The sequence below is a fragment of the Phyllostomus hastatus genome, unplaced genomic scaffold (assembly GCF_019186645.2).
Source record: "Phyllostomus hastatus isolate PE091 unplaced genomic scaffold, TTU_PhHast_1.1 phas_contig_210, whole genome shotgun sequence".
Classification (NCBI taxonomy): Eukaryota; Metazoa; Chordata; class Mammalia; order Chiroptera; family Phyllostomidae; genus Phyllostomus; species Phyllostomus hastatus.
In genome coordinates, this window is record NW_025333737.1 from 20,471,508 (window position 1) to 20,495,377 (window position 23,870).

At 53.8% G+C, this 23,870-nt stretch overlaps 1 protein-coding gene across 5 annotated transcripts in view; it reads left to right on the plus strand.

The window, feature by feature from the left end:
- The window catches only part of CUEDC1 (CUE domain containing 1), a 76,459-nt gene that overhangs the window by 34,890 nt on the left and 17,699 nt on the right, over positions 1-23,870 (plus strand). For 2 of the 5 annotated variants that reach the window (XM_045837456.1, XM_045837460.1), the window contains exon 2: positions 21,200-21,840. In XM_045837456.1, the coding sequence (XP_045693412.1) occupies positions 21,490-21,840 (351 nt within the window). In that variant the 5' untranslated portion in view covers positions 21,200-21,489. Of the gene's footprint in view, positions 1-10,830; positions 10,851-16,713; positions 16,801-17,447; positions 17,467-21,199; positions 21,841-23,870 lie in introns of those variants that run through there. The other 3 variants (XM_045837458.1, XM_045837457.1, XM_045837459.1) reach the window with 3 other exon arrangements.

The following is a 23,870-nucleotide window of genomic DNA, read 5'->3' on the forward strand; positions in this document are numbered from 1 at the left end:
TGCACACACGCAAGGTGGCGGTCTCTGGGGCTGAAGGAGGGCCTCACCCAGAGCCCCTTCTGCGTGCTTCTGTTGTAATTCACTCAGTCTCCGTGAAGAAAAGAGATTTTTATCATGTGCACTCTGGCCTACAGTACGTGCTCACTAAGTGGTTTTGACTGACAGTGAGTGAATGAGTGGGTGTCACTGGGATGCCTGTGAAAGAAGCAGATTCGGTTTACCTTGGACATGCAGAATACCACCTGGGTAACGTGGGGCCCCTGAAATGTGCCTTTTTGCCTTTAAGGCCTGGTATGATGGAGGGAGACAGAAAGTGATGAAGTGCCACACTGGCCCTCATGAAGACCACTGTGAGTGCCCTGTCCCCTCTTTCAGACCACCAAGACACTTTAAGTGCTAGAGGTGGTCTGGAAGGGCAGAGAGAGATCAATACTGGCTGAGGTTTCCAGAGACTCCCTCGTGGAAAGGAGGAACTTGAGCCGGGTCTTGAAAGCTGGACAGGACTTGCTCAGGAGGACAAGAGCGGTATGAATCAGTGTTCTGGTGTGGCCCGTGAACGAGTGGCATCGGCATCACCTGGGAACCTGCTGGATGTGCAAAATTTGGGGGCCCCACCCCAGACCTAAGGAACCAGGAACTTTGGGGAAAGAGCCCCGCAATGTGTGTCTGACAAGCCCTGCAGGTCACCCCAACGCTCCTGGAGTGTGGTGACCGCTGATGCAGGAAAAGAAAGGGGTCTGATCCTCCTGTGAGAGACGGGGGAGCTGCAAGTGCCCTGGCTTGTTTTAAGTTTCCGTTGGCGGTGCGGATGGAAGACAGGAGGGAGACGGAAGACAAGCTAGGAGGCATCAAAGGAAGCAGGCCTGGGGTGCTGAGGGGGTCAGCTGGATGGGCGGTGGCGTGGGGACAGGGAGCAAGGCCAGGTGGTCCTGTGAAGGGAGTGTGGACAAGCTTGGTGGCACATTTGACCTCGTGCCACACTTTTAAGAGCACTGTTTTCTTTAATATGTTTAAAAATGGCCTGTCCCCTATCACACCGTTATATGCCAATTATGGAAAAATTTAAGAAAGAAAAAAGGGGAGCACACAGAATTCCACCATCAGTACAACTATTAATACGTTAGCCTGTCTCCTTCTGGTCCTTTTTCCTCTGCATTTTTTCTTTATGAGGTTGAAAGCACATCGTACACATGTATTTGCATCCTGCATTCTTTGTTTAACAAAATACGTGTTTCCTGATGAGCTTCCAGACTGTCTCTATTATTGTCACAGGAGCCCCATAAACTGGGCAGGACAGCACTGGTCGCTGGTTGAGAGGAAGTAACTGAGGGTCAGAGAGAAAAGGAATCTGGTTCTATGAACTTCAGACAGCTGGGAAGTCAGTAGTCAAATGGCCTGGGTTCTTCAACTCATAAATTGTAAGGAAGGAAAAGGGATAAAGGGAGAATCTGTAGATAAAGATCAACTGTTGTGTCCAGGGACATACATTTAAGTGACAAGAAAATGCAAGGGAGTGACGACCAGAAAAATCAGCTAATGGCACGTGGAGAGGGCCTCAGAGTGGCAGGCAAAGTTTTGTTTCTGGACGTGAGTGGCTACAAAGTTGTTTGCCTTGCTCATTGAATTCATTCATTAAACTGACATTTGTTTTGTGCAGTTTTCTGTATCTGTTTTATTTTTTTAGTATTATCTCTAAAAAGGTTAAAAGGAAAAAGGAACTGGCTCCCTGTGGCAGAGCAGGACCAGAGCCCAGGTTCCCCGTTTCTCCCCTCCGGTTTCATTTCCCACGGTTCCCACACGCTGTGGGCAGGTGGCTCACTCCCCGCCCCGCCTGCAGCCCTGAATCTGGGGTTTGCCAGAAACACTGCAGATTTATAGATCGTGTTGGGTGACCTTCAGGGCTAAGCTGAGACAACTAAGGGAGGGGAATGGTGATGCCCCTTTGACTCAAATGGGGAAATTCTTTAGGAAATTTGTTAAGAGTGAAGGTGTTGCAGCCATTTCATATCATCATATTGGTGGGTGTTACAGGGGTGCTTGACCAATTTTTCTCTCTCTGGTTGGTTCAGAGATTCTGGTGCAAACACCCAGCCATCATTTGCATTCTCAGAACCCCTTTCCACTCATTTCCTTAGACTGACCCGTCAGGTTCCTTGAAATGATGTTTTTTTCTTTAATAAGCACTGCCCACCTGACACCCCTCCCCCCACCCCCGCCACCTACACACACCCCTGCCTCAGCTGCCCTTTTCCTCTGACACCTTCCCATCACTCTGGAAAAGCCCAGGGAGGCAGTGCCAGGGCCACCACGGGGCACACCCTGGGGTGGGGACAGTGGATGATGACCCCTGACAATGCTCAGCCCCTTCCTCCTGGCAAAGCACATGGGAGGGCCTCGAGTCCTGCGCAGGTTGCAACCAGAACTTGGGCTCCTAACAGGACTTCTGCTTCTTCTGCCTGGGGTGTGTGTCAAGTTCACAGGAACCAGGCCAAAGCTTCGGCCTTGGATGAGGAGGACCTAGTGCTCACCCGAGCTCTGCCTGCCCTGGAGATATCCCCCCTTCCCAGAAGGATGTAAAAGTGCTCCTCTGTTGGGGATCAGAGTCCACAGCCCTGGGTGTCCCCCAAATGATTGTAGTAAAGCCCTCCAACTGTCATACTGTTAACAGGAGGACTCCCCTTTGGGTTCTGGAACAGCGCTGATAGTTTCCTGCGATGTGGGAAATGGACTGTCGGAGGGGTGGCTGTGAGCCTGGGTGGCTACTGAGCGCTTGAAATGTGGGGATGCAACTGAGGATTGGAGTTGTACATTGATTTACTTTTCATCTGCTAAAATGTCAACATATATCACCACGTGTGACTAGTGGCTGCTTTAGTGGACAGTGCAGTTCTCTGAGTGGGTCCGTGTGAAAGACCCTAAGTGGATGTTGAGTGGAGACGTTTCCGAGCCGCCCACCTCCTCTGCCAGTGTGCGCGCGCGCACGCACACACACACACACACACACACACACACACACACACACATCCCACGTTCCAGGAAGGCCCTGGATGCGGTGCCCTTTCATAACGAAGTCCTCTGTTTACATAGTCTTATCTCCAGTGAGGCAGAGCTGCTACTGACCACAGATGTGCCCCCCAACCCCCAGCTCCTCTGTCCTTGCGCAACTGGAGATAAGCAGGGTAAGAACTCAGGAAACCACGGATCCGAGAAGTCTGCTTTGGCAGTCCCGGCCTCCAAACCTGGTGTCCCAGCCTGGCATGCCCACGGCCTTCTCTTTGCTTTTCTCCTTTGGGAAGAAAGAACCTGGTGTATCGTCGATGCCTGGTAGCTGGTGGACAGGCCACGCCTGTGTGAATAAGGCCTAGTTACCAGGGAGGCCAGCCCACACTGGCAGTTTTTATCATATTTCCTATTCTGGATGGAAATGCTTGGCCTTAAATAAGAGGGGTTTTCACTTTCTGCGAGAAGGTGGAGGCGGGCACAGCTTTTGGTTTCTCTTTATATGTGCATTTCTTTTTGAGCAAAGTGGGTGGTGGGACTGAAAGTACACTCAGGTATTTATAAGATGAGTGGGTCCTCCTGTTCCCCCCCACCCCCGCTTCCCCACTGCCTGGCACCTGGAGTGCCCTGTGATGCTTGATGAATGAGTGAGATTTCTGCCTGCCAGGGCACCGTTTAGGACAGACCGCTGCTTATATTCTCTCACTCTCTCCTGACCTTCCCTTCCTGTCCCCCTGAAGTATGAGCAGACCTTCTATCCCCTCCTGTCCAAGGCTCTCCAGTGCGGGCTTCAGGTTCTAGCACTAACCTTTCCTAATGTATCATAGCCCAGCAATTCTGAACGTCTCGGAAAGAATCCCTGCACCGCCACCTCCCGCCAGCCTTGTGGCCCGTGTGACTCTGCAGACCGTGTGAACAGTCCTCATCAACAGGGGTGCCACTGTCCCCTGGCCCACTCTGTGCAGATGGGGACAGAGCTGCTCTGTGTGGGCAGGATTCCCTGTGTGCCCCCTTCTGCCCAGGGACTCACAGTCTCTCCTGCAGCCCAGGGCCTCACCCTGGCCAACACCTCTGCATTGATTTTTATTGTGATAAAATAGGTATAATGCAAAATTGACCGTTTGAACCATTTTTAAGTGGCAGGTCAGTGGCGCTGTTATACTTACAGTGTCGTACAGTCGTCACCAGTGTCCATTTTTAGAACTCGTCCGTCTTCCCAAACCGAAAGCCTGTGCCCGTTACACAAAGCTCTCCATGCCCCCGGCCCCTCAGCCCCTGCCCACCTCTCTTCCAGTGTCTGCCTCTGTGAATTTGCCTATTGTGGGGGCTTCATAAAAGTGGAATCATACAGTATCTGTCGTTTTGTGTCTGGCTCATATCAGTTAGCACGCTTTCAAGGTTCTTCCATGTTGTAGTGTACACCAGAATTGCAGTCCCTTTTTATGGCTGAATAATATCCTATCACAGGTATACACCGCCCTTTGTTTATCCGCCCACCTGTCGACTGACGCTTGGGCTGTGTTGAGTAATGCTGCTACGAACGTGCGTGCACAGATGTCTGTTTGAAGCCCGGTGTTCAGTTCTTCTGAGTACAGATCTGGGAGTGGAATTGCTGGATCATGGGGTAATTCTAGGCTTAACATTTTGAGGAACCACCCAACTTTTCCACAGCAGCTGTACCATCTTATATCCCCACAAGCAGTGTAACTTTTTTTTTAAATTCTTAATTTTAAGCTACAGAAACATAATGCATGTTTGTTGTAAAAACTTCAAAGGATGCAACAGGCAGTAAACAGCACGCAACCCTACTCCTTAGATAACTGCCACTTCGTGTTTGGGGTGTCTCCACTCAAATGTCCTCACTTCCTGTGCGTATCCAAATGCACAAGGACACTTGAACAAAATTGTGTGCATGTGACCATGCAACTTGGTTTTGCATGTCATTCCAGGTTGGCACTGCACGCCAAGGTCTTAGCTGCGTGCCGTTCTTTCCATTTCGTGGACGTGCACTGTGTTATTTATTGGTTACCGGCTATTGAGGGACAAGAAGGAATGTTCCTATTTTTTTTTTTTTTTGCTGCCACAAAGTGATGTACATTCACGACTTTGCACGTGTGGGCCACCGTTTCCCCAGCTTGCAGCCACTTTGGGGAATGTGAGCCGAGCTTGGCACTGGGGAGACTGGGCCGCTCAGCAGCACCTTCCCTACCAGTCTCAACTTTTCCCAGGTTGCTCTCCACTCCCAGGGCAGCTAAACTGAGCTGAGCTGTGAGCTTCTTTGTCAAGGTGGGCCACCCACGTGGCCTGAGCTAGCTGGCAGCTTGGCCAGGCACACCCTCCCCTCTGGGGTTCTCCTCGGAAGTAAGGAAGTAATTCAGGGCTGAGTAGAGAGGTGAGCAGGGGCTGGAGAGAGAGATTTGTAGGTACTAGCAGGCTGGGGTCTGGTTATGGGGGTTCCTCTTTTTCTCTTTGAGGCTCTGAGAAGGTATGTATGCGTGGAGCCATCTAGACCTACAGGCCCCTCCCATATGCTGGGAAAGACCCAGCTTGGCCCTGTCAAAAGACCATGTTTCAAGCCAAAGACCAGCCTGTCTTCCTCCAGCACCTTTTTCCCCAGAGCCCCAGGCAGCTGGTGGGAGAGTGTACAGAGGCCTGGAAAATCCACAAACTGCATAATCAGCCCCTGCATCTTGGCCACCTGACTCTGTTTATTGCTTCCTGTCCCTGAAAGCCCTTTACAGACAGAGAGGCTTTGAGGGGGGTGCGTGGGACCTGGTGGGTGGCCTGCTCCCGCCAGATAGAGGTCCCACAACACGGACAGAAAGGGCAGCAGCTTCCCTAAACAGGCTGCCTCCTACAGGGGAGCCTAGGGGAGGTAGGAAGGAGGGGTCTGAGACTGTGAGAAGACCCCCCCTCCCCAAAGAGGGCAGTCCCCCAGAGAGCTGTTTACTTTGTAATTGACAAATGACAAGAGTCCCATTTCTCCCAATTTCCTCAAAGGCCTGGAGGTTAAGCTCTAATGAGGAGCAGGAGGGAGCAGAGTGAAACCTTAGCCTGGGACTGACCCCCGCGAGGCTGGGAGGGGAGCAGGGACCATTCCCCAGGATGCTTCCCAGGGCCTGTGGGGCGTGTTAAAAGCCTGTTTGATTCTTGCCTTTTGTAGTACATTTTTAAAAACAGATTTTTCCCTTGATGACCGGCTTGTCTCCCTCAAATGCATTGACCCGGAGAGTGTTTCTGGGCCGCAGGGGGTGCCCGTGAGTGCTGTTTGCTGTTCTTGCCCGCATCTGGGAGACACCGGGGACCCATGGCACCTATGCGATTGGAAGAGGGACGCTGTGTTTCGAGAAGGGGCCCATGCAGAAAGGCAGTCTTCACAGATCTGGGGTTGCCCCTCTCAGCCAGATGTGGGGATGTCACTCATCTCTGGGACCTGGGGCTCCCACCATGGGTGTGGTACGGGGCCTGAGCTGCCCCCACTCCTCCTCTGGTGCCTTTCTGCTTCCTCCCCTCGCCTGGTTTCCCTGACCTGGCTGGAAGGCCTCTCTGACTCGAGAAGCAGTGAAGCGAGCTTGGCCGGCATTCTCTCTGCATGGACCCCGGGTGTGAGGGCCGAGGCTTTGCGGGTGTTTTCCCTCAGGGGCCCTTTAAGCTGATTTCCATGATTTCCAAGTGGGACCTGCGTGTGTCTGAGCCTGTGCCTTTGGTTGTGCAATTCTGAGCCGCCCCACCCTCCCAGCCCCTTCCTGAAAGTGAAACGCTCCAGTCCTTGCTCAAGAACAAAGGCCCCAAACTCAGTCCGGCATGTTAATGATTTTCAAGTGTGGCCACTTCCTCCTGCCAGACCTTGACTCACTCAGGCTGCTGCCGGTGTGGTTGGGATGGAAACACAATTTGACCAGAGCCCAGACTGGGACAGGGGACGCCTGCTGGGGTGAGGTTGGGGGAGCCCAGAGCGGTCCCCTCCCTGCCTGGGAGGGCTGTGGTACTGAGGAGGCTTGTGGTGGGACTGGCCTGCCCAGCTCTCAGCGGGTGCACCCGCATTTTTTCCATCTCCCTGCTGCTGGGCCTACTCCACACAGCCGCTTCTCTCCTGCTCCAGGCTACCTGGAGGTGGGGCAGTTGCCAGGTTGCCCCTGTGTTCCCTGCCCCTCTGGAGCCTCAGTTTTTCTCTCGGCCCCATGCAGAGCTGCAGAGGCTCACTGCTGTAAACAGGGTGACAGTGCGGTGAGTGGCTGGGAGTGTGGGCTTTGGGGTGGAATCCCGGCTCCACCACTTCCTGGCCGAGACTTTGGGCAAGTTATTTAATTCCTCTGTGCCTCAATTTCCTCATTGCGAAAGAACACTTCCTTCCTCGCAGTTCTGTTGTGAGGGTTCCACGTAGTGATGATCCTCATACAGTGCCAGCGTGAGTGCCCTGCTGAATGGGGCGTGTGCCCAGGCTGGAGCCCGGCTGAATGAATGGAAAGGGCTCATGGACAGTTCCCTAGCATTGTAAACTGTGAAGTGCTGTGTACACGTAAGACACAGGTACTTGGGGCAGTCGGCATGCTCAGGGTGAGAGGATGATCTATTGCAGGATTCTTAAATAACTGGGATCAGCAGACCCTGGGTACGACTCACAGGTGTTTCCCAATGTCTGACCTCCCCTTTGGTTGTTTTGCGCATGGGCGTGTCCACGCACAGGCTGACCACACACAAAGATAGCATGGATCAGAATTCACCCTGTGTCCATGGGCTATGGGTTATCAGACCCAAGGATTTGTAGAGCTTAAAGGACGAACGGGTCATATATTTGCCGCTATCAAGCAATGCTTGAGCACTAGCTAAACACGTGTTTTGAAATTTATTTATTCAGTAGAGAGAGGGCAGGGGAAGGGAAGGAGAAAGAGAGGAAGAGAAACATCAATGAGTGAGAGATATATCAATCGTTTGCGTCTCATGTGCCCTCACTGGGATCCTGGCCTGCAACCCAGGCATGTGCCCTGACTGGGAACTGAACTGACAACCTTTTGGTTCACAAGTCTGCATTCAATCCGCTGAGCCACACCAGCCGGGGCTGAACACGTGTTTTACTGGTGCTATTAAGGAGCCAAGGAAATGAAGGGTGTCTAGCTTCTTTTGGAAGGTCGTGTTTACTGCTGGATACTTCCCATGCCGTCACCTCCTACCCCAAAAGTCTGGATAACCTTGTAACCCATTTGTAGGCTGGAGTAGTTTTGGCTACACCCTCTTTCTGACCTGCCCCTCACTCCCATTCTGTGGCAGGCGGAAGGGACAGGGTCCATTTGTCCTAGGCTGCTGCTTGCCTGTGGCAGAGCTGGATGAGTTTGGGCTTGTAGGGTGACTTGGCAGTGCCTTTGTTTGATGGCTGTTGACTAAGCTCAGGTGTGGGACCCAATGTTTACAGAATTCGGCTGGTGCAGTCTGGAATGGAGAAAATAGATATTCGTGGGGGCAGGGAGTTGTCATGGGTAATCCAAAAGGCATTTGTTTAGGGCTTGAAGCCAGAGGCAGGTATTTTTGCAGATCTTCCTAAATCAAACAGTTAGGAACTCTTTTTCTTTTTTTTTTTTAAGATTTATTTATTTATTTATTTATTTTAGAGAGGGAAGGGAGGGAGAAAGAGAGAGAGAGAGAGAGAAACATGAATGTGTGGTTGCTGGGGGCCGTGGCCTGCAACCCTGGCATGTGCCCTGGCTGGGAATCGAACCTGGGATACTTTGGTTCATAGCCCGCGCTCAATCCACTGAGCTACGCCAGCCAGGGCCAGGAACTCTTTTTCAATGTGTGCCTACAGTGTGCATTGGCTGCGACTGGGACTGAGCAGTCCATGAATCTCAGTTCATACACCTACGGACCATCTGGGGACTCTGGCCGGATGCAGAAGATGTCAGGGGTGATGGGGTCTTGGAGATTGTACAGTGCTCCGTGCCCATTTTTCAGATGGGCACCTGAAGGTCCAGCAGGAAAAAGAAGTTGCCTAAGGCCACTTGGCTGGTTTGTGATAGAGCTAAAACCAGAACCCAGGGCTCTGAACTGCATCACCCTGTAAGGTAATGGTCCTCACACTTTACTGGGTGTCAGACAAACCTTGGGAGCTTGGTAACATGCAGATTCCCAGGCCAAACCCCCAGAGATTCTGACTTAATAGTGGGCTGGAGAATATGTGTTCTTAGCAAACACTCCAGGGGAGTCCGATGAAGTCTCACCACCCTCCAAGATGCAACATTGCAGCACAAAGAGCAGTTGCTTCTGAGACTGCTAGCGGAGTACACTTCCATCTCCAGAAGAGCAGCACAGTAACAGGGGGGAGACGAGAGCATTCGGGGCTAAACCCAGGCTTTACCACACTTGCAAGTACCTGCTGCATCAGGAGACTTGACAGGTAGGTGCCCTGCTCTCTGCCCTGCACTGCCATGCACTTTGGATGTGGCACAATCCTGGACAGCCTCCAGGTCACACAAAACTCAGTGTCCCTACCTGTGAAATGGCTCTGATAAAGATAGAAGACGGTGATTGACAGCACTTGGGTTATGATGAGCATTAGCTGACGTCATACACCGGGAACACTGACTGGCACTTAGTAAACGGCAGGCTCTCTGATTACACATAATTGCTGGAGGGAGGGGGTGAGGGCAGGCTTCTGCCGAGGGTTTCATTTCAGGAAAGGGGTCTGGTTCTGTAGCTAAACAAAGGGCACGGGGCCTTCCGGCTATGGGGGACTGGGACACAGCCACCTCCTTCTGCAGAGGAGTCATCATGGTTTGTACCTAGTGCAGTGGTGCCTTTCTCTGACCCTGATCCGTCCTCCCACCCCCACCCATGTCCCTGCATCCCTGGGAGAGAGGTTTCAGTGATGGGAAAGGTCAGACTGAGTAGGGACTGTATCTCTCCATTTTCTAGAGGTGGAGACTGAAGCCCCCTGGAGACAAAGAAGGCAGGTTATGGGATCCCCAAGAGCTCCTGCCTCCTCCCCCAGACTGTCAGACTGCAGGGCTAGGCCCACCAGCCCCAGTCCTGCTGGTTGGAGGTCCTTCCCTTCGCTCCCTTCCAGGAGTGTGCCACTCTCCAGTTCTGGCCAGTTTTGCTGCAAGTCAGGTCAGCCCAACCTCACTGTGGCTGCACCAGATGCTGTGAAAACCATTCTGGGCAAAGGTGGGGAAGAGACAAGGATCCGGGGCCACATGTGGCCCTGCTGTCCGCAGAGAGAAGGGAGTGGCTTGCAGGGTGGGCTGTGGGCAGGGTGAGGGTGCTATTAGTGCACAATAATGTGGGTTTAGGAGACTGGCTGTAATTTTAAAAACAGCTTCAGAGTTGGGTGGAGAGAGAAGTGAATTGAGTGCCTGGGCTGGTTGGGAGAATTCAGGAAAAATCTCAAGCAGGTGCCTGTGTCCTGTGGCTGAGGGCCTGAGACCAGCATGTGGCACTGTGTATGTGCAAATGGGTTTGAGTGAGCTGGTTTGGAGCGTGCAGGTGTGTGGGCCCACGCAGGGAGAGAGCACCGGCCCAGGAGTCTGTAGAGCGGGGTTCAAATCCCAGCTCTGTGTCTAGTGAGTTCTGTGACCTCTGGCAACACACACCACCTGGAAGTGAGAACATGCGGTTTCTTCCTGCCTTCCTAACCACGGCCTCTCCAGAGGGCATGTGTGGGCGCGTGGGTATGCAGAGGCGAGGCCATGTGGATGGGGAGGGCTTCAGGTGGGTAGAGGAGGCCTGGCAGCTGGCCTCCGGGCACTTCGTGGCAGCTGCGGAAGGGGAGCTTTGCTGCTACACAGGTGGAGAAGGGGCAGAACAGGCAGAGGCGAGGAGGAGGGAGCAGTCTGTGGTTGGAGGAAGAAGCCAGCCTGGTAAGCGGCTCTAAACAACCTCATCAGCTGTCTGGGCTGGGCCCCTTGGGCCCTTCTCTTTGGGGTGGAATTTCTGATGGTGTCCTGGCCACCTGTGTCGGGGGTGATGGCCCTCCCAGCCACAGCTGGCTCTTGCTCTTTTTTCTTTTTACTTTTTTCAAGTTTGTTTAAAGACTTTATTTATTTTTAGAGAGGGGGGAAGGGAAGGAGGGAAATGTCAATTGGTTTCCTTTCCTATGACTGGGACCGGGAACCGAACCTGCAACCTTTCGCTTTGCAGGATGATGCCCAACCAACTGAGCCACACTGGTCAGGCCACCTCCTGCTCTTTTGAAGCTCAGGGCTGACCACCCCCTCCCCAAGCCCCTGCTCCTAACCATGGGCTTGCATTCCTCAGCTGCCCCAGGCAGCACTTCTGAGAAGGTCACTCTGCCTGTGTGCCTTGTACCTGTACCCCTGCTGCCCAGGGCGCGGGGAGCCTGTCCCTAAGCGGTCAGGCCCTGTCAGAACACCCTCTATCCTCCAGCCCCAGCAGGAATGGGAGGCCTGGACAACCCAGGGCCTGTGGAATATTCCAGTCACTTCATTTCTCTTTCCCTGGGAGGCTTCTCTAGGGGCAGAGTGGAGGCAGGAATGGGGCTGTTGGCCCAGATCCCTGCTGCACTCTGGAGCCCCAGAGCTCCGCAGCCTGCGGTCCTGGAGGCCCCTAAGGGGAGGCCTTTGTGCTGCACAGGCCCCCTTTAGGGCTGGAGTCAGGCTGTAACCCCAGGCCTGACTCCTGGGCCTCGTAGACTCAGCCCCAGAGACTGATGTGGCCTTAGGCCTCGCATCCAGGTGTGGAGCCTGTGTGTGCCCATCACTTGAGGTCCCCGCAGGAGCACTCTGAGGAGTGCAGATCCCATTCTACAGGTGACAACTCACTTGCAGAAGGTCTCTCACTCTGCCAGCCCCTCTCGGAGTGGGCATCAGGATGTAAGCTGAGCTTGGCCCCGCCTTTACCACTGCGCTCTGTGGCCTCTTACCGGACTCAGCCCCATAAAAACCAACTCGTGGTTCCTCCTCCAAGAGGCGCTTCCTGGACAGACCCTACCCTGCTCCACACTGTGGGCCCTCCGTGCTGTAGTCTGACCTCTGAAAGAGCTGCGGCCCTGGCCATCATCTTGCCCACTGGGCCTCATTCTCTCGGGCAGTGCCCGCAGCAAGTGGACGGGTCTGTCACCAGGAGGGATGCGGGATGCAGTGCCCCAGGGGCGGAGCTGAGCCTGGGTCCCGCTGAGGCAGGACTGGAGGAGGCCTTCTGTGGTAGGCAGGCAGGGAGGATGGCGTTGAGGTTCTCAGGATCATACAAGTTTTAAAGCCCTGGAGACTGTCTGGTTCACTTTTTTCTAAAGATATTTTTCTGTAGTCATTCAGTTTTTGTTTGTTTGGGTTTTATTTCATTTTATTTTTTAATTAGAGAGACAATATAAGGTGGAGGTTAGGAAGAGCATGGAGTATGGATGCAGGGGGAGACTGTCGGGGTTCAAATTTTGTCTGTCCCTGACTGTGTGACCCTACATGAGTTACTAACCTCTCTGAGCCTCAGTTTCCCATTCTGTGAAGTGGGTATAGCACTTCACTTCCTGTGGGGCCGTCGTGAGATTAACCTGCCAAGTGCTTGGAAAGCACATGCCACATAGCACGTGCTTGTAGACATTTGCTACAATTATTGTTAAAAAGTAATTCATGTCCATTGCAGATAATGCAAAAAGAGCATAAAAAAATACTCGCAAGGCTGTCACTTTGATATTTTTTATAGGTTATTTGCTAGTTTTATTTTAAAATGAATAAATAAACATGAAACAAATTTAAAAGACATGCAAGGGTTTACAGAGAAAAGTTTCCCTGATCTGTCTCTCATGACCTAATGTTCCCCAGCAGCCTGCATTACTGGTTTCTTACGGCCGTTTCCAGAGTGCTCACCCCCTGCCCCCAGCACCCACAGATACACACACACCGCATGCTGGTAACAGTGCATGGGCAGAGCTTGTTTCATTGCGCGTCACTTTATCGCCCTTCACGGATGTTGCATTGTTTGCAAATGGAAGGCAAGACCCTCCACCAGTGAAAAGATCACCACTCTCTCAATCACGATAGTCACTTCATTATGGCGGTCTGGAGCCGAACCCTTAGGAGCTCTGAGGTGTGCCTGCAGGGACTATACTCGGGTTTGTGCCTTGCATCGTTCCCCTTGGCAATGAGTCTGGGACATAGAGACATTCTGAGATGCCTCATTTTTGTTTACTTTTGTACAGTGTTCTGTTACACACGTTATTTGAATTCCATGGAAATGGAATTAGGATTGGTGGGTAGGAGCAAAGAAGTATGAGTTAGTGGGGGTGGGGTGGGGAAGGAGAAGGAGTTGGGGCTTCTGTTCCCAGGACACTCCCCTGCTCACCCTGAGCGCCTATCCCTGATCTCGGTTCCTTGGTCTGGGTTCCCAGGGCATGCTCAGATGCTAAATTACAATAAATACTAAATGTGAGATCGTCGACTGACTGACCACCTGTCCCAGGGGCCCAGAGACATCTCCTGGGGCTATCCAGGGTCAGGGCTCAGCCCCAGACCATGCAGGCCTCCCCTGTGTGGGGGGCATGCACCCTAACTACCTAAAGGAGAGGCCCGGGGAGGGGCAGCTGGCTCCTCTTTCCCAAGGGGCTGGACCTGGGCCAGCATGAGCTCCTGCCCGGATCCAGCCCAGCCTCACTGCCATGCACCTGAGCTGCCAGTGGTCCCCTTCTCCCAGGATAGGGCAGGTACGCACAATTCGGGCCAGCCCAGAGGGCCTGCTCAGACCTAGGGCTTCCAGGTGAGGCGGTGAGGTTTGATCTCCTCCCAGGCATCTGGGTTGAGTGTTTTGGCCGAGCTGGTGGTGTTTGTGGATGGAGAGAGGGATTGTTGTGGAAATAGTCCCAACCGTCTCAGGCAGATGTGGAAAACAGTCCTGGCAACTCGATATCCTTGGTGGGGTGGGAAACAGATTTGTAAGGAAATGACCAGGGTTCTTACTTCCCGAGGCTTTGTGTGAAGACTCCCCTAGCCTCTCCAGGGGCAGCTGTGCCCAGTTAGGGACTCATTTCAGCTCACAGTTGCTGAGTGTTTGCCGTGTGCCCAGTTCCACGCTCCACTCCAGGGACCCCGGAGAGACAGTCAAACCCGTAGATTTAGAGTGGCGACGCTGGAGTCAGACTTCCTGGGCTCAACTGTAGCTGACAGTTACAAGTGCCAAGTTTGACACTTAACTGTGTGACCTTAAACAAGTTACTCGACTCTTCTGTGCCTCATTTTTCTATCTATAAAGAGGAGATAGCAGTGGTAATAAGTACCTCACAGGGCTGGAGGGAGGATGCAAGGAGGTAACATGCAGAATGCACTTGTAATAGCGGTTGGCACATCAAGAAGCAGGAAATAGGTTATGTTGTTGTTGTTGTTGTTATTGTTGTTATTATCATTAGCTGCCAAGATGAGCCAGACAAACTACATGGTCCTCAGGCCTGAGGAGCTTCATCTGGGATCTTTTCAACTGGAAGGCAGGGTTAGGCTTCTTGGTTGTGCCTTGTATGCAGCCAAGCCCGATATTTGGGCCTCAGGAGCAGATGTGAGTGATGGTGTCCTTAGGACTGAGGCTGTGGGGCCAGTCCTTTCATATTTGAAGGATTTTGTTACCTTCCTTTGCCACCTCTTGCTTTAGACCACCTCCGTGGGCTACAGACCTGGCCACAGAAGTTGGGGCAAGGGAGAAAAAAAATTAGGAGGGAAAATGTCCTTTTTTCCTTTTTCTGTTTTTTTTTTAACCCTTACCCAAGGATATGTTTATTGATTTTAGAGAGAGAGGCTGTGGGGGAGAGAGAGAAACATCAATATAAGAGATTCCCTGGCTGGTGTGGCTCAGTAGACTGAGCACAGGCTGCGAACCAAAGGGTCACCAGTTCAATTCCCAGTCAGGGCACATCCCTGGGTTGCAGGCCAGGTCCCTGGTAGGGGCATGTGAGAGGCAGCCACACATTGATGTTTCTCTCCCTCTCTTTCTCTTTCCCTTCCCCCCTCTCTAAAAAAAAATAAATAAAATCTTTAAAAATAAAGAGAGAGAGAGAAACATTGATTGGTTGTCTCCCATGTGTGCCCTGACCTGGGATTGAACCCGCAACCTTTTAGTGCATGGGGTTATGCTCCAACCAACTGAGCCACCTGGCCAGGGCCTTCCTCCTTTTTTCTTCTATAGAATTTTAAAGGGTTGTTTTGTTTTTTTTTTTCAGGGGAGGAAGATTTTTCTCCCCCACCCCTTAGTTTAGACTAAATGATGGGGGATAGCTCAGAGAGGTCAATGGCTAACCCAGCATCACACAGCAGGGCCTGGCAGAGCTGAGTCTGTCTCTCCCTCTCCTCCTCCTCTCAGGTCCACCCAGGCCTCCTTTCCCCAACTGCTGTGCCCAAGGGTCCTCTGCCCTCCCTGACTCACAGCCCCACCCTGGAGGTGGGCACAGGTGTGGCTGCCCAGGTGCTCCAGGCACCTAGGTACTGAGGATGGCTTTGTGGTGGCCTCAGCGGCTGTGGCCATCAGAGTTCCCATTAAGCCGTTTCCGAGCCTTGGGCAGGAGGAGGCGGCTCCGCGTGTAAAGGTCACCCGGCTTTTGAAGCTGCAGCGACATTAATAGCTTGGGAAGAAAACAAGCCTGTACAGGGGCAGGCGTACAAGATGCCTCTGTCAGGGCCATCCCCTCCTCCTCCCTGCTAGAAGCTCTCTCTCTCTCACACACACACACACACGCACACGCACACGCACACACAGACCCCGAGAGCCTCTCTCTGTCTCTGTCTCACTGTCCCTTCATTTCTCCCCCTTTTGGGGCCTCTCCAGCGCAGAAGCCAAGGAGCTCAGCAGACTTCCCTGCACCCCACTCCCACCACGTCTGAGGTGACACACCGGCAAGGGTGCAGCTGCCCGGGCCCAGCAGCCTCTCTGTTAATGATGCCATCACCCACTTGAGGTTTCCCCAGAACTTAACCATGGTTACGCAAGCATCCCCGGGGTCATATGACCTCATTCTGGCCCTGCTGGCGTTTGCAGCCTGGATTTCTGATGAGACAGAATTAGTGGGGGCCTGCTCTTCACATACGGGAAACGAAGGGGCTGGCAAGCAGGATGAGTCTCTCCTGCCAGTTCTAACCACTGGGTAGTGGCTTGCCCAGAGCCCTTTGTTAAAAAACAGCTCTGAGGACATTAATACCTGGATGGATTAGTGATGTTTGCCAAGGACGCGGGATGGAAATCAATGGCACGTGTGCCTTGCATGTCCTACCTTGGGAATAGATTATTTTGAAACTCTGGACTCTTGGGTTCTAAGACCCCTGGGGGGGTTGGGTGGCTCCTTTCCCTTTTAGTCAGGCCAAGGGAGGGGGTGGGGCAGGCTGTTGGGTTCCGAGAGAGAAGAGGCTCTGTTGGCCCTTTCCTTAGCAGCAGCCCTGGCCTGCGCCCCGGGAAACCACCTGGTTGCCTGGCGTCGGGGCACTGGCCCCTGCCCAGGTCTGTGAGGAGAGACAGCGAGTCCCTTTGCAGGCTGCGATGAAAGCAGTGTCAGGGGGATCACTAGATCCTATCTGTCCTGTGTTCCTGTCCCTCGGGGGATTTTCAGAGAAGGAAGCCCAGGGTGTATAGGGACACAGATGGCCTGGGGCAGTTCCATCCATTTTCAGATGCATGAGGTGGGGGTGGGGCAGGGAAGCGCTGGCCCTTGGGCGTGGGGCGGGTGTGAGAGAATGTGAGCGCTCAGGAATGACTCCCGAGTGTTTGGCCTGCACTACGTGCAGTTGCCATGAACAGAGGTGGAGAAGGCCAGGAGGAGCAGGCTGGGGTGGAAGACGTCACAACGGCGGGTGGCCTGCTCTGCTGGAGCTGCTACTGAACACCCAGGTGGAGGCAGCATGTCGGATGGCTAAGTGCAGAGTTGAATGCTGTGTTCCCAGAGACCTCAAGGCCAGAGCATTTGGGGGCCGGCACCCAGGGTGGAGATGGTATTTAAAGCCACGGGACCGGATAACATTGCTCAGGGTGTGAGTGTGGTCCAGGGAAAGGGCTAAGGCCTGAGGCTGAGGTTACGCCAGCCTATCTCATTGGGTGCTTACTATGCTCAGGCACCCTATAATTTTATCACAACACCACTGCCAGGTAGGTCTTATCTGTATTTTTGCAAACGAAGAAGCTGAGGTTCAGAGAAGGGAAATAACTTCTCCAAGTCACATAATCTTATTAGGCTCGGTCAGAGTAGAACCCACGACTCTGGCTCCAGGGCTCTCACATCCCCCTTGGTGGGCCCTACTGGCCCCGTAGGAGACTGGCCGGGATGACTTTGGACAAGGTCAAGAGAACAACACTGGGGCAGCTCGCCCTCCGCTCCTGGCCAGGAGGGAGTGACTCAGGCCTTGGCTGCCTGCTCAGGCTTGGAGTGAAGCTTGGCCATTTGCCACGACCTGCCAGGCCTGGATTCCTTTACTGGGAAGTGAAAGGCCTGGCTCTCTGGGGCCTGGGGGAGGACAGGTGTGGGATTTCTGCTTTCCAGCCCCCGAGCCACCGACAACTGTGAGTTCAGGAGAACCTTTGAGTCAGCCTTCAAGCTGTCTAATGGGCTCCGTGGTTTCGGTTCACTTCCTTTTTCGGGGGCCAGTCAGGGTTATCCGCTTCCCTGCCAGTGCCCAGCACCTGAGGTTCAGAGAGGTGAAGTGGTTTCCCCAAGGTCACAGAGCCAGCTTTGGGGCACAGCCAAGAGACACCCATTGCCCCTCCCTTCCTCAGTGCTGTCTGGGTCACATTTCCTCTGCTAGAATGTCAGCCGGGCTGGGCCCAGCTCTTGAGCCTGGGGCACACATGGCTGCCTTTCTGAGGCTCCTTGGCTCTCAGCCGCGCAAGCCTGACTAGGCACTTTCAGTAGTAGGTTCCTAACTCTGGCCTCTCCATGCACCAGCTGTGTGACTTTGCCCCAGTTACCTAAGTTCTCTGAACTGGGTCCCACAGCGATAAAATGGAGAGGTCTATCTCTGGAGTTGTAAAAAAGATTAAATGTGAAAGCACCCGGCACAGCTCATCAGCTTAAATCTCCTGCCTTAATTCTTTCCTGTGTTTAAATGGCTTTTCATTTGAGCAGTGCTGGTTGCAAAAGGCAGTCTGGACAGAGATGACCCTGACCCTGAGTACAGTCCTTTTCTCTGTCCCCGTCACGATACCACACCTCAGCCCTGGCCTCAGATTGCACTTGAGTTTCTTGAGAGGGGCAGGGGGATGACTCTCTGAGAAGTGGGGGGCCTTCCAGCCCCACCTGGTGCTAATTTTAGGCAGCTTGGCTATGAGTCTCAGGAGGCCTTGCAGAGCCCTTTGGAAATGGCATTTCTGCACATCAAATCCTTTCCCCTTGCATTCCCCATTACTGTGTCTGAGCTACTTTCTCCTCACACACAGAACCACCCTTTGATGGAAAAGTCTGGGCTTTGCCACAACTGGCTCTGTGTCCTTGGGCAACTCCCTCCTAGTCTTGCGTCTCATCCCTTCATCTGTACTGTGGAGCAGGGGATGGGGCTGGCTTGGAGTTGTCAGCCGTTTACCTGTCATGGCACACACCAAATACCTTTGCAAGGCTGTGCACCTGCGGTAAATGGGTGAGGCATCTTGACCTATCATGTCTGCAGCTGTCCACGCCAGCCAGGCTCCCTGGGGGCTCTGAGGACCGGCAGCTCCTTCTGGAGGGAATTCGAGAGGTTGACATCCTGATGGTGGGGGAGGGGCCCTTAAAATGCGCCACCTCTTCTACTTTGGGTGGCAGTGTGGCCAGTGCACTGACTGCTCCTGGCTCTTCAAGAGCCTTCTGAGGCAGCGGTAACAGCGATCACAGAGCTAATCATGTTCCAGGCACAGGCTGAGGATTATCTTGTTCAGCTCCCATTGAAGGCCCGTACATATGGGTGAGGGCATTGGGCACAGAGAGGAGAAGAGACCTGTGCAAGGTCCCACAGCCAGGGAGTGGCAGCAGGCATTGCAGCTTGGGTCTGAACCTGTGCACTGACTGCTAATGGTGTGCCTGCGAGAATCTCTCTCCGGGGCTGCCTGACACTCAGCGAGGCCCAGGAGGATGGGTCCAGAGGACTCTTAATGGGGAAAATGGGGGCCCCACCACTTTCCTTTTCACTCCACCAGAGGTGGGTGAGGTCCTGTAGTTACATTTATACAGTCCTAAAATTATTTCAGCCCTTTGAAGGCAACCACGAGGCTGATGTGGCCCCCGGTGAAAATGAATTTGACACCCCTGCTCTAAGGAATTTTGCCTCTTGCAAAAACGAGAGCTGTGTTTCTCCATGTCTCTTACTGAATCACTCAGGGAGATGGTGGTGCCAGAGGGCATTAGCGCTCGGCACTGACCTCTGTGTGCGATGACGCCAGGACAGCAGGTGGCAGCCCAGGGCACTGGTTTCTGGGGCCTCCCAGCCCTGTCATCCTTGTTAGAGGCCCCAGAGAAGGCGTCAGAGCCCAGGATGGAGGCGGCCACCAGGGTGGAGCCCCATCGTGGAGGGCATTCTTTCGGCAGTCAGAGCACATCCTCCAACGTTCCGAGTGCTGGGGTGGAGCGAGGGGTGGGGGTGGGGCCGAGTGGTGTCTGAAGCCAGCGGTGGGAGGCCAGGTCATCCTCGGCAACCTTCCTGTGTTCATTCTCGTAACAGAACTCTGGGACCCATCATCTGAGGTCCTCCCTCTGTGTCTCCTTGGGAAATGGCTGGGTGTCTGTGGGCTGCGACTTGCTCATCTGGGAAGTGATGGGGAGGAGGAGGTTGAACAACACATAAATCATCCCTCGCCCAGGCGACAGAATACTACTCAGGCATTAAAAGTGATGAAGTAGATCGACGTGCTCTGACATGGGCAGGTGACTGTACTAAATTATTAAGTGGAAAATACAAGTTGCAAAGTAGAATTTATGCTTTGATCACATTTCAGTAAAGTAAATTTATACATGTGGTAGTATATGCATAGACAAGGTATCATCTTAAAAAAAAAAAAACAGAATGTTAACTGGTTTTCTCTAGAAGTGGGAGGGGATTATAGTTCTAGTGTCACAGAACTATATATAGACCAGGGAGCGGGAGCTGTGTAGGGCCTCTGTGCTTCTAGTTTTCCATTCTTGAATCCAGCCCACCTCCCTGGGACTAGGCAGACACCCACCCAGCAGGCCTCGGAGCATGAGCCCTGGACAATCCCCAGGTCCTTCCAAGGAGGCGGAGGTTAGAATCTCAGCATGGTGGCTCTGGGAGGCATGAAGTCCTATCTTACCTGTGAGGGGGCTGACCTATTGGGACAAAGAACATCAGTGGTAGTGATGGGCGTGCTGACCCCGGGGTGAGGGAGCGGAGCGACACAGAACCTTCCTCAGCCCTCTGGTCTCGTCTTCCTTGCATCACTGACTCTTGAGACGGTGATAAGGGAGAGCGTCACACTGACTTGCTCACACGGACATTTCTGTATCAGCTGTTCAGAGTATGACCCGAGTCCTAAAAAAGGGAGAACAGGTTTACACCTGTTTCATCAAACTTAAGAATATCCTTGGATAGAACAGTCCCTTAAAATAAAGCTGCCACTTTTCTCTAATTAGCAAAATTACTGTAAAAACATGGGATAAGTGCGAGGAAGTCAGAGCGTGATGGTTTCAGGCACATTCAACTCTCAACGGACCACACCGGCAGAACGGGGACCTGCACGGTGACTTACGTGCCCGGATCTGAGTGGGCTGGATGGTTCTCTGTCGCATGTGTGGAGGAGCTCTGTCTGCACAGGTTGGATGCTGTGATGTGCCACCAGGACAGTGGGGCCCTGATGTGGGAAGACAAGGAAAGCAGGGCTGGATGGGGGTGGAGAGTGGGGAGGCCTCACATCGCCTGTACAGAGCCCCCCTTACCCCAGTCAGATCCTCAGGGGTCTCTGGCGGTGTGTATAATGGTTGAGACCAGAGGCTGAGAGGCCACACTCCACTTTCTTAGTGTCCATGCCTCAGTCTTCCCATCTCAGAAATGGGGACACTAACACCTGCCTCAGTGTGGTGGCTTGACTTAGCCGACACAGAGCATGGGGCCAGGCACAGAGTGAGCCCTTCCTTGCCATCTGGCATAGCCCTCCTGTGTTACTGAACAACTGGGGCTGTCATTATTGCAGCTGGAGAAAGCAGAAGGAAGCAGTCTCCCCTGGGTGTGGCAGGGGTCTCCCTAATCCCCTTGGCCATCACCCTGAGCTGCAGTTTGTTGCATTCTGCTCTTGACTCTGTTCCCCTCCGTTTCAGGTGCGACCATCTTTGGAGCCTGCCCCAGGATGCCCCAGGGGTGTGGATGACCAGCCAACCAGTCCCCGCCACCGTCCAGGTCCGGATGTCGCTGCCTGAGGGCCGCCGGTGGCCCCGTGCCCTAGTTTCCTGACGCAGGGACCCTGCCGGTTTGGTCCCCACCTGGCTGCTCAGGGGCCAGGGAAGGTGCGGGAGTAGTTTCCCCACCAAGCACTTGCGCCACGGCGCAGGGCCCAGGAGGAAGGGACTTGGCCCCGGAGGGCAGCACCTTCGCTCATCGGCTCGGCAAAATGACCAGCCTGTTCCGCCGGAGCAGCAGTGGTGGAGGTGGCGGAGGTGGCGGCGGTGGGGGCGGCTCCGCAGGGGCTCGCGGGGCCGGGGGCAGTGCTATGGCCTCCTCGCAGGAGCTCAACAACAGTCGGCCCCCGCGGCAGGTGCGCCGCCTCGAGTTCAACCAGGCCATGGACGACTTCAAGACCATGTTCCCCAACATGGATTATGATATCATTGAGTGCGTGCTGCGTGCCAACAGTGGGGCTGTGGACGCCACCATCGACCAGCTGCTGCAGATGAACCTGGAGGGGGGTGGTGGCAGCGTCTACGAAGACAGCTCCGACTCGGAGGACAGCATCCCCCCGGAGGTAGGGACTGGGCCCTGGTAACACAGGGGAGCTCCAGCACTGTTCAAACCTGAGAGGATTTGGGTTATACTCCTGCCCGTGTTCTCACTAGCAAGCAGCCTCATTTCTCATAGGGAAATGGCACCCGAGTTAGTCAGTGTCCTTGTTTTAAGGGCAGAAATCACGCAGTCATTCAACAAGCACTGAGCACCTACTCAGTGGTATGACAGGCATGGGACTAGACCTTGGGTCAGGGGTGCTCAGAATCGAGGAGCTGGGTAAAAATGCAGACACCTGGACCCATCCAGCCCAGTGAATATCGGTCCAGCCTGGAGCCCTCTGGTCTGTATTTTTCAAGAAATGGTACTCTTGAACCTCTGGGTATCCACGTTGGTCAAGTCAGAGAAAGTTTCTGCTCACAGAGTTCGAGGTGCAGCAGAGAATAGGGACCAGAGTCAGGCAATGCCCGCCCCCAGTGGTAAGTGCTCTGTCCGGAGAAACGGAAGCAGGAGAGGAGGGCGTGGCTTCCCAGAGGTGGGGATGGCTGAGCTGAGCCCCAAAAGAAGAGTGAGGGCAAAGGTGTTCAGATGGAGGGAACAGCTTGTGCAAAAGCTCAGAGGCAAAATGGAGCATGAGTTGCCGGGCAACTGAGAGCAGGACCATCTGTCAGGATCCCAGAATGAGCAGAGACCAGGAGGTTGACAAGGAGAGTGGGGCTGTGTCCCGAGAGCATAGGGAGCCACGGAAGGGGAGTGACATCAGACTTCCTCTGACTGAGGCGTGATGGAGGTGGTAGTGAGTGATGCCCAAGCCCTTCTCTCCTTGCCCCAGGGAGGGGGATGGGGGAGATGCAACCAGCCCACAGCATCAGGGCCCCCCTGCGGGGTGCGGCCAATCCTCCCTGGCCCCATCCAAGAGCTCAGTATACGTTTGGCCCCCCAGTCTCTATAGGACCTGCAGCGCTGGATGCAGACGGGCACATGGTCTTTCAGTGAGAAGGTCACTGTCTGCAGGGGCATGTGGGACATGCAGCCATGGACGGGAGGACGCAGGGGTGGGATTTAACCCTGTTCTTCATTGAGTCCCAGCCTACGCCAGGCACCACCCTCCTGCTTTAGATGCATCGTCTCTCCTAGTCTTTCCCAACTTTGTGAGGTGGCATTATTATCACCCTCGTTTACAATGAGAAAACCTAGACCCAGATATGGCCTCGGGGTCCTACTCAGCACAGGCGCAGGCTGTGCTGAGGGCAGTGGGTAGTCACTGCCCATCCATCAGAGTCACGCTGCAGGGCGGGGCCCACCTGCTCTTCACCCTTCATAAGTGCCGCCTGGGATTTCTCTCTCCGGCAGGAGAGGAGCTCTGTGGGCGATGACATCCGGCTCATCCCCACGTCATCTGCGGCACCTGGGACGGTCCTGGCACATAGCAGGCACTCAGGGAAGATTGGGAGAGGGAGAAATGTTGCTACTGTCTTTGCACAGTTTTCTTCAGTCTCTTTCCCCTGGAGACCATTCCTTTGACCTGCCTGGGTTAGCAAGTGGAAGGAGTGTTGGAAAAACCAAGATTTTCTTTGTGAAAAAGAGGGGTGAATGCGTGTGGGAGCGTGTGTCTGCAGATACACCCTTTAAGTGTGAGCTGGAAGGAAGGTTCTCTGCGTGCTCTGACCGTTCTGCAGTTTCATTTGTTCTGGCAGTCTGGCAGGGAAGATGCTATTTCCTCCCGAGTCCACCACACCCGCGGCCCAGCGAGTCTCCGCGAGGCTTCAGCATCCCCTGGACAGGCCTGCACTATGTGTGCTTCTGTTTTCCTAAGAATCTTGCTCTCCAGATTGAGTCCCCTCTCAGCACCCCTCCTGGACTGTTTCCCCAATCCCCCGAGTTTGGAGCCCTGCCTAGGTCCATCGGCGGGCAGTTCCTGAGCCAGCGGAAAGTGCTTCGGAAAATTTATGAGCAGCAGCTGGAATGACAATAACTGCTGACTGGAAAAAGCCCCCTCTCTGGGGGGTGATGGATGGTGGGCTGGCCCAAGGGGTACCCTTGCCACAGAGA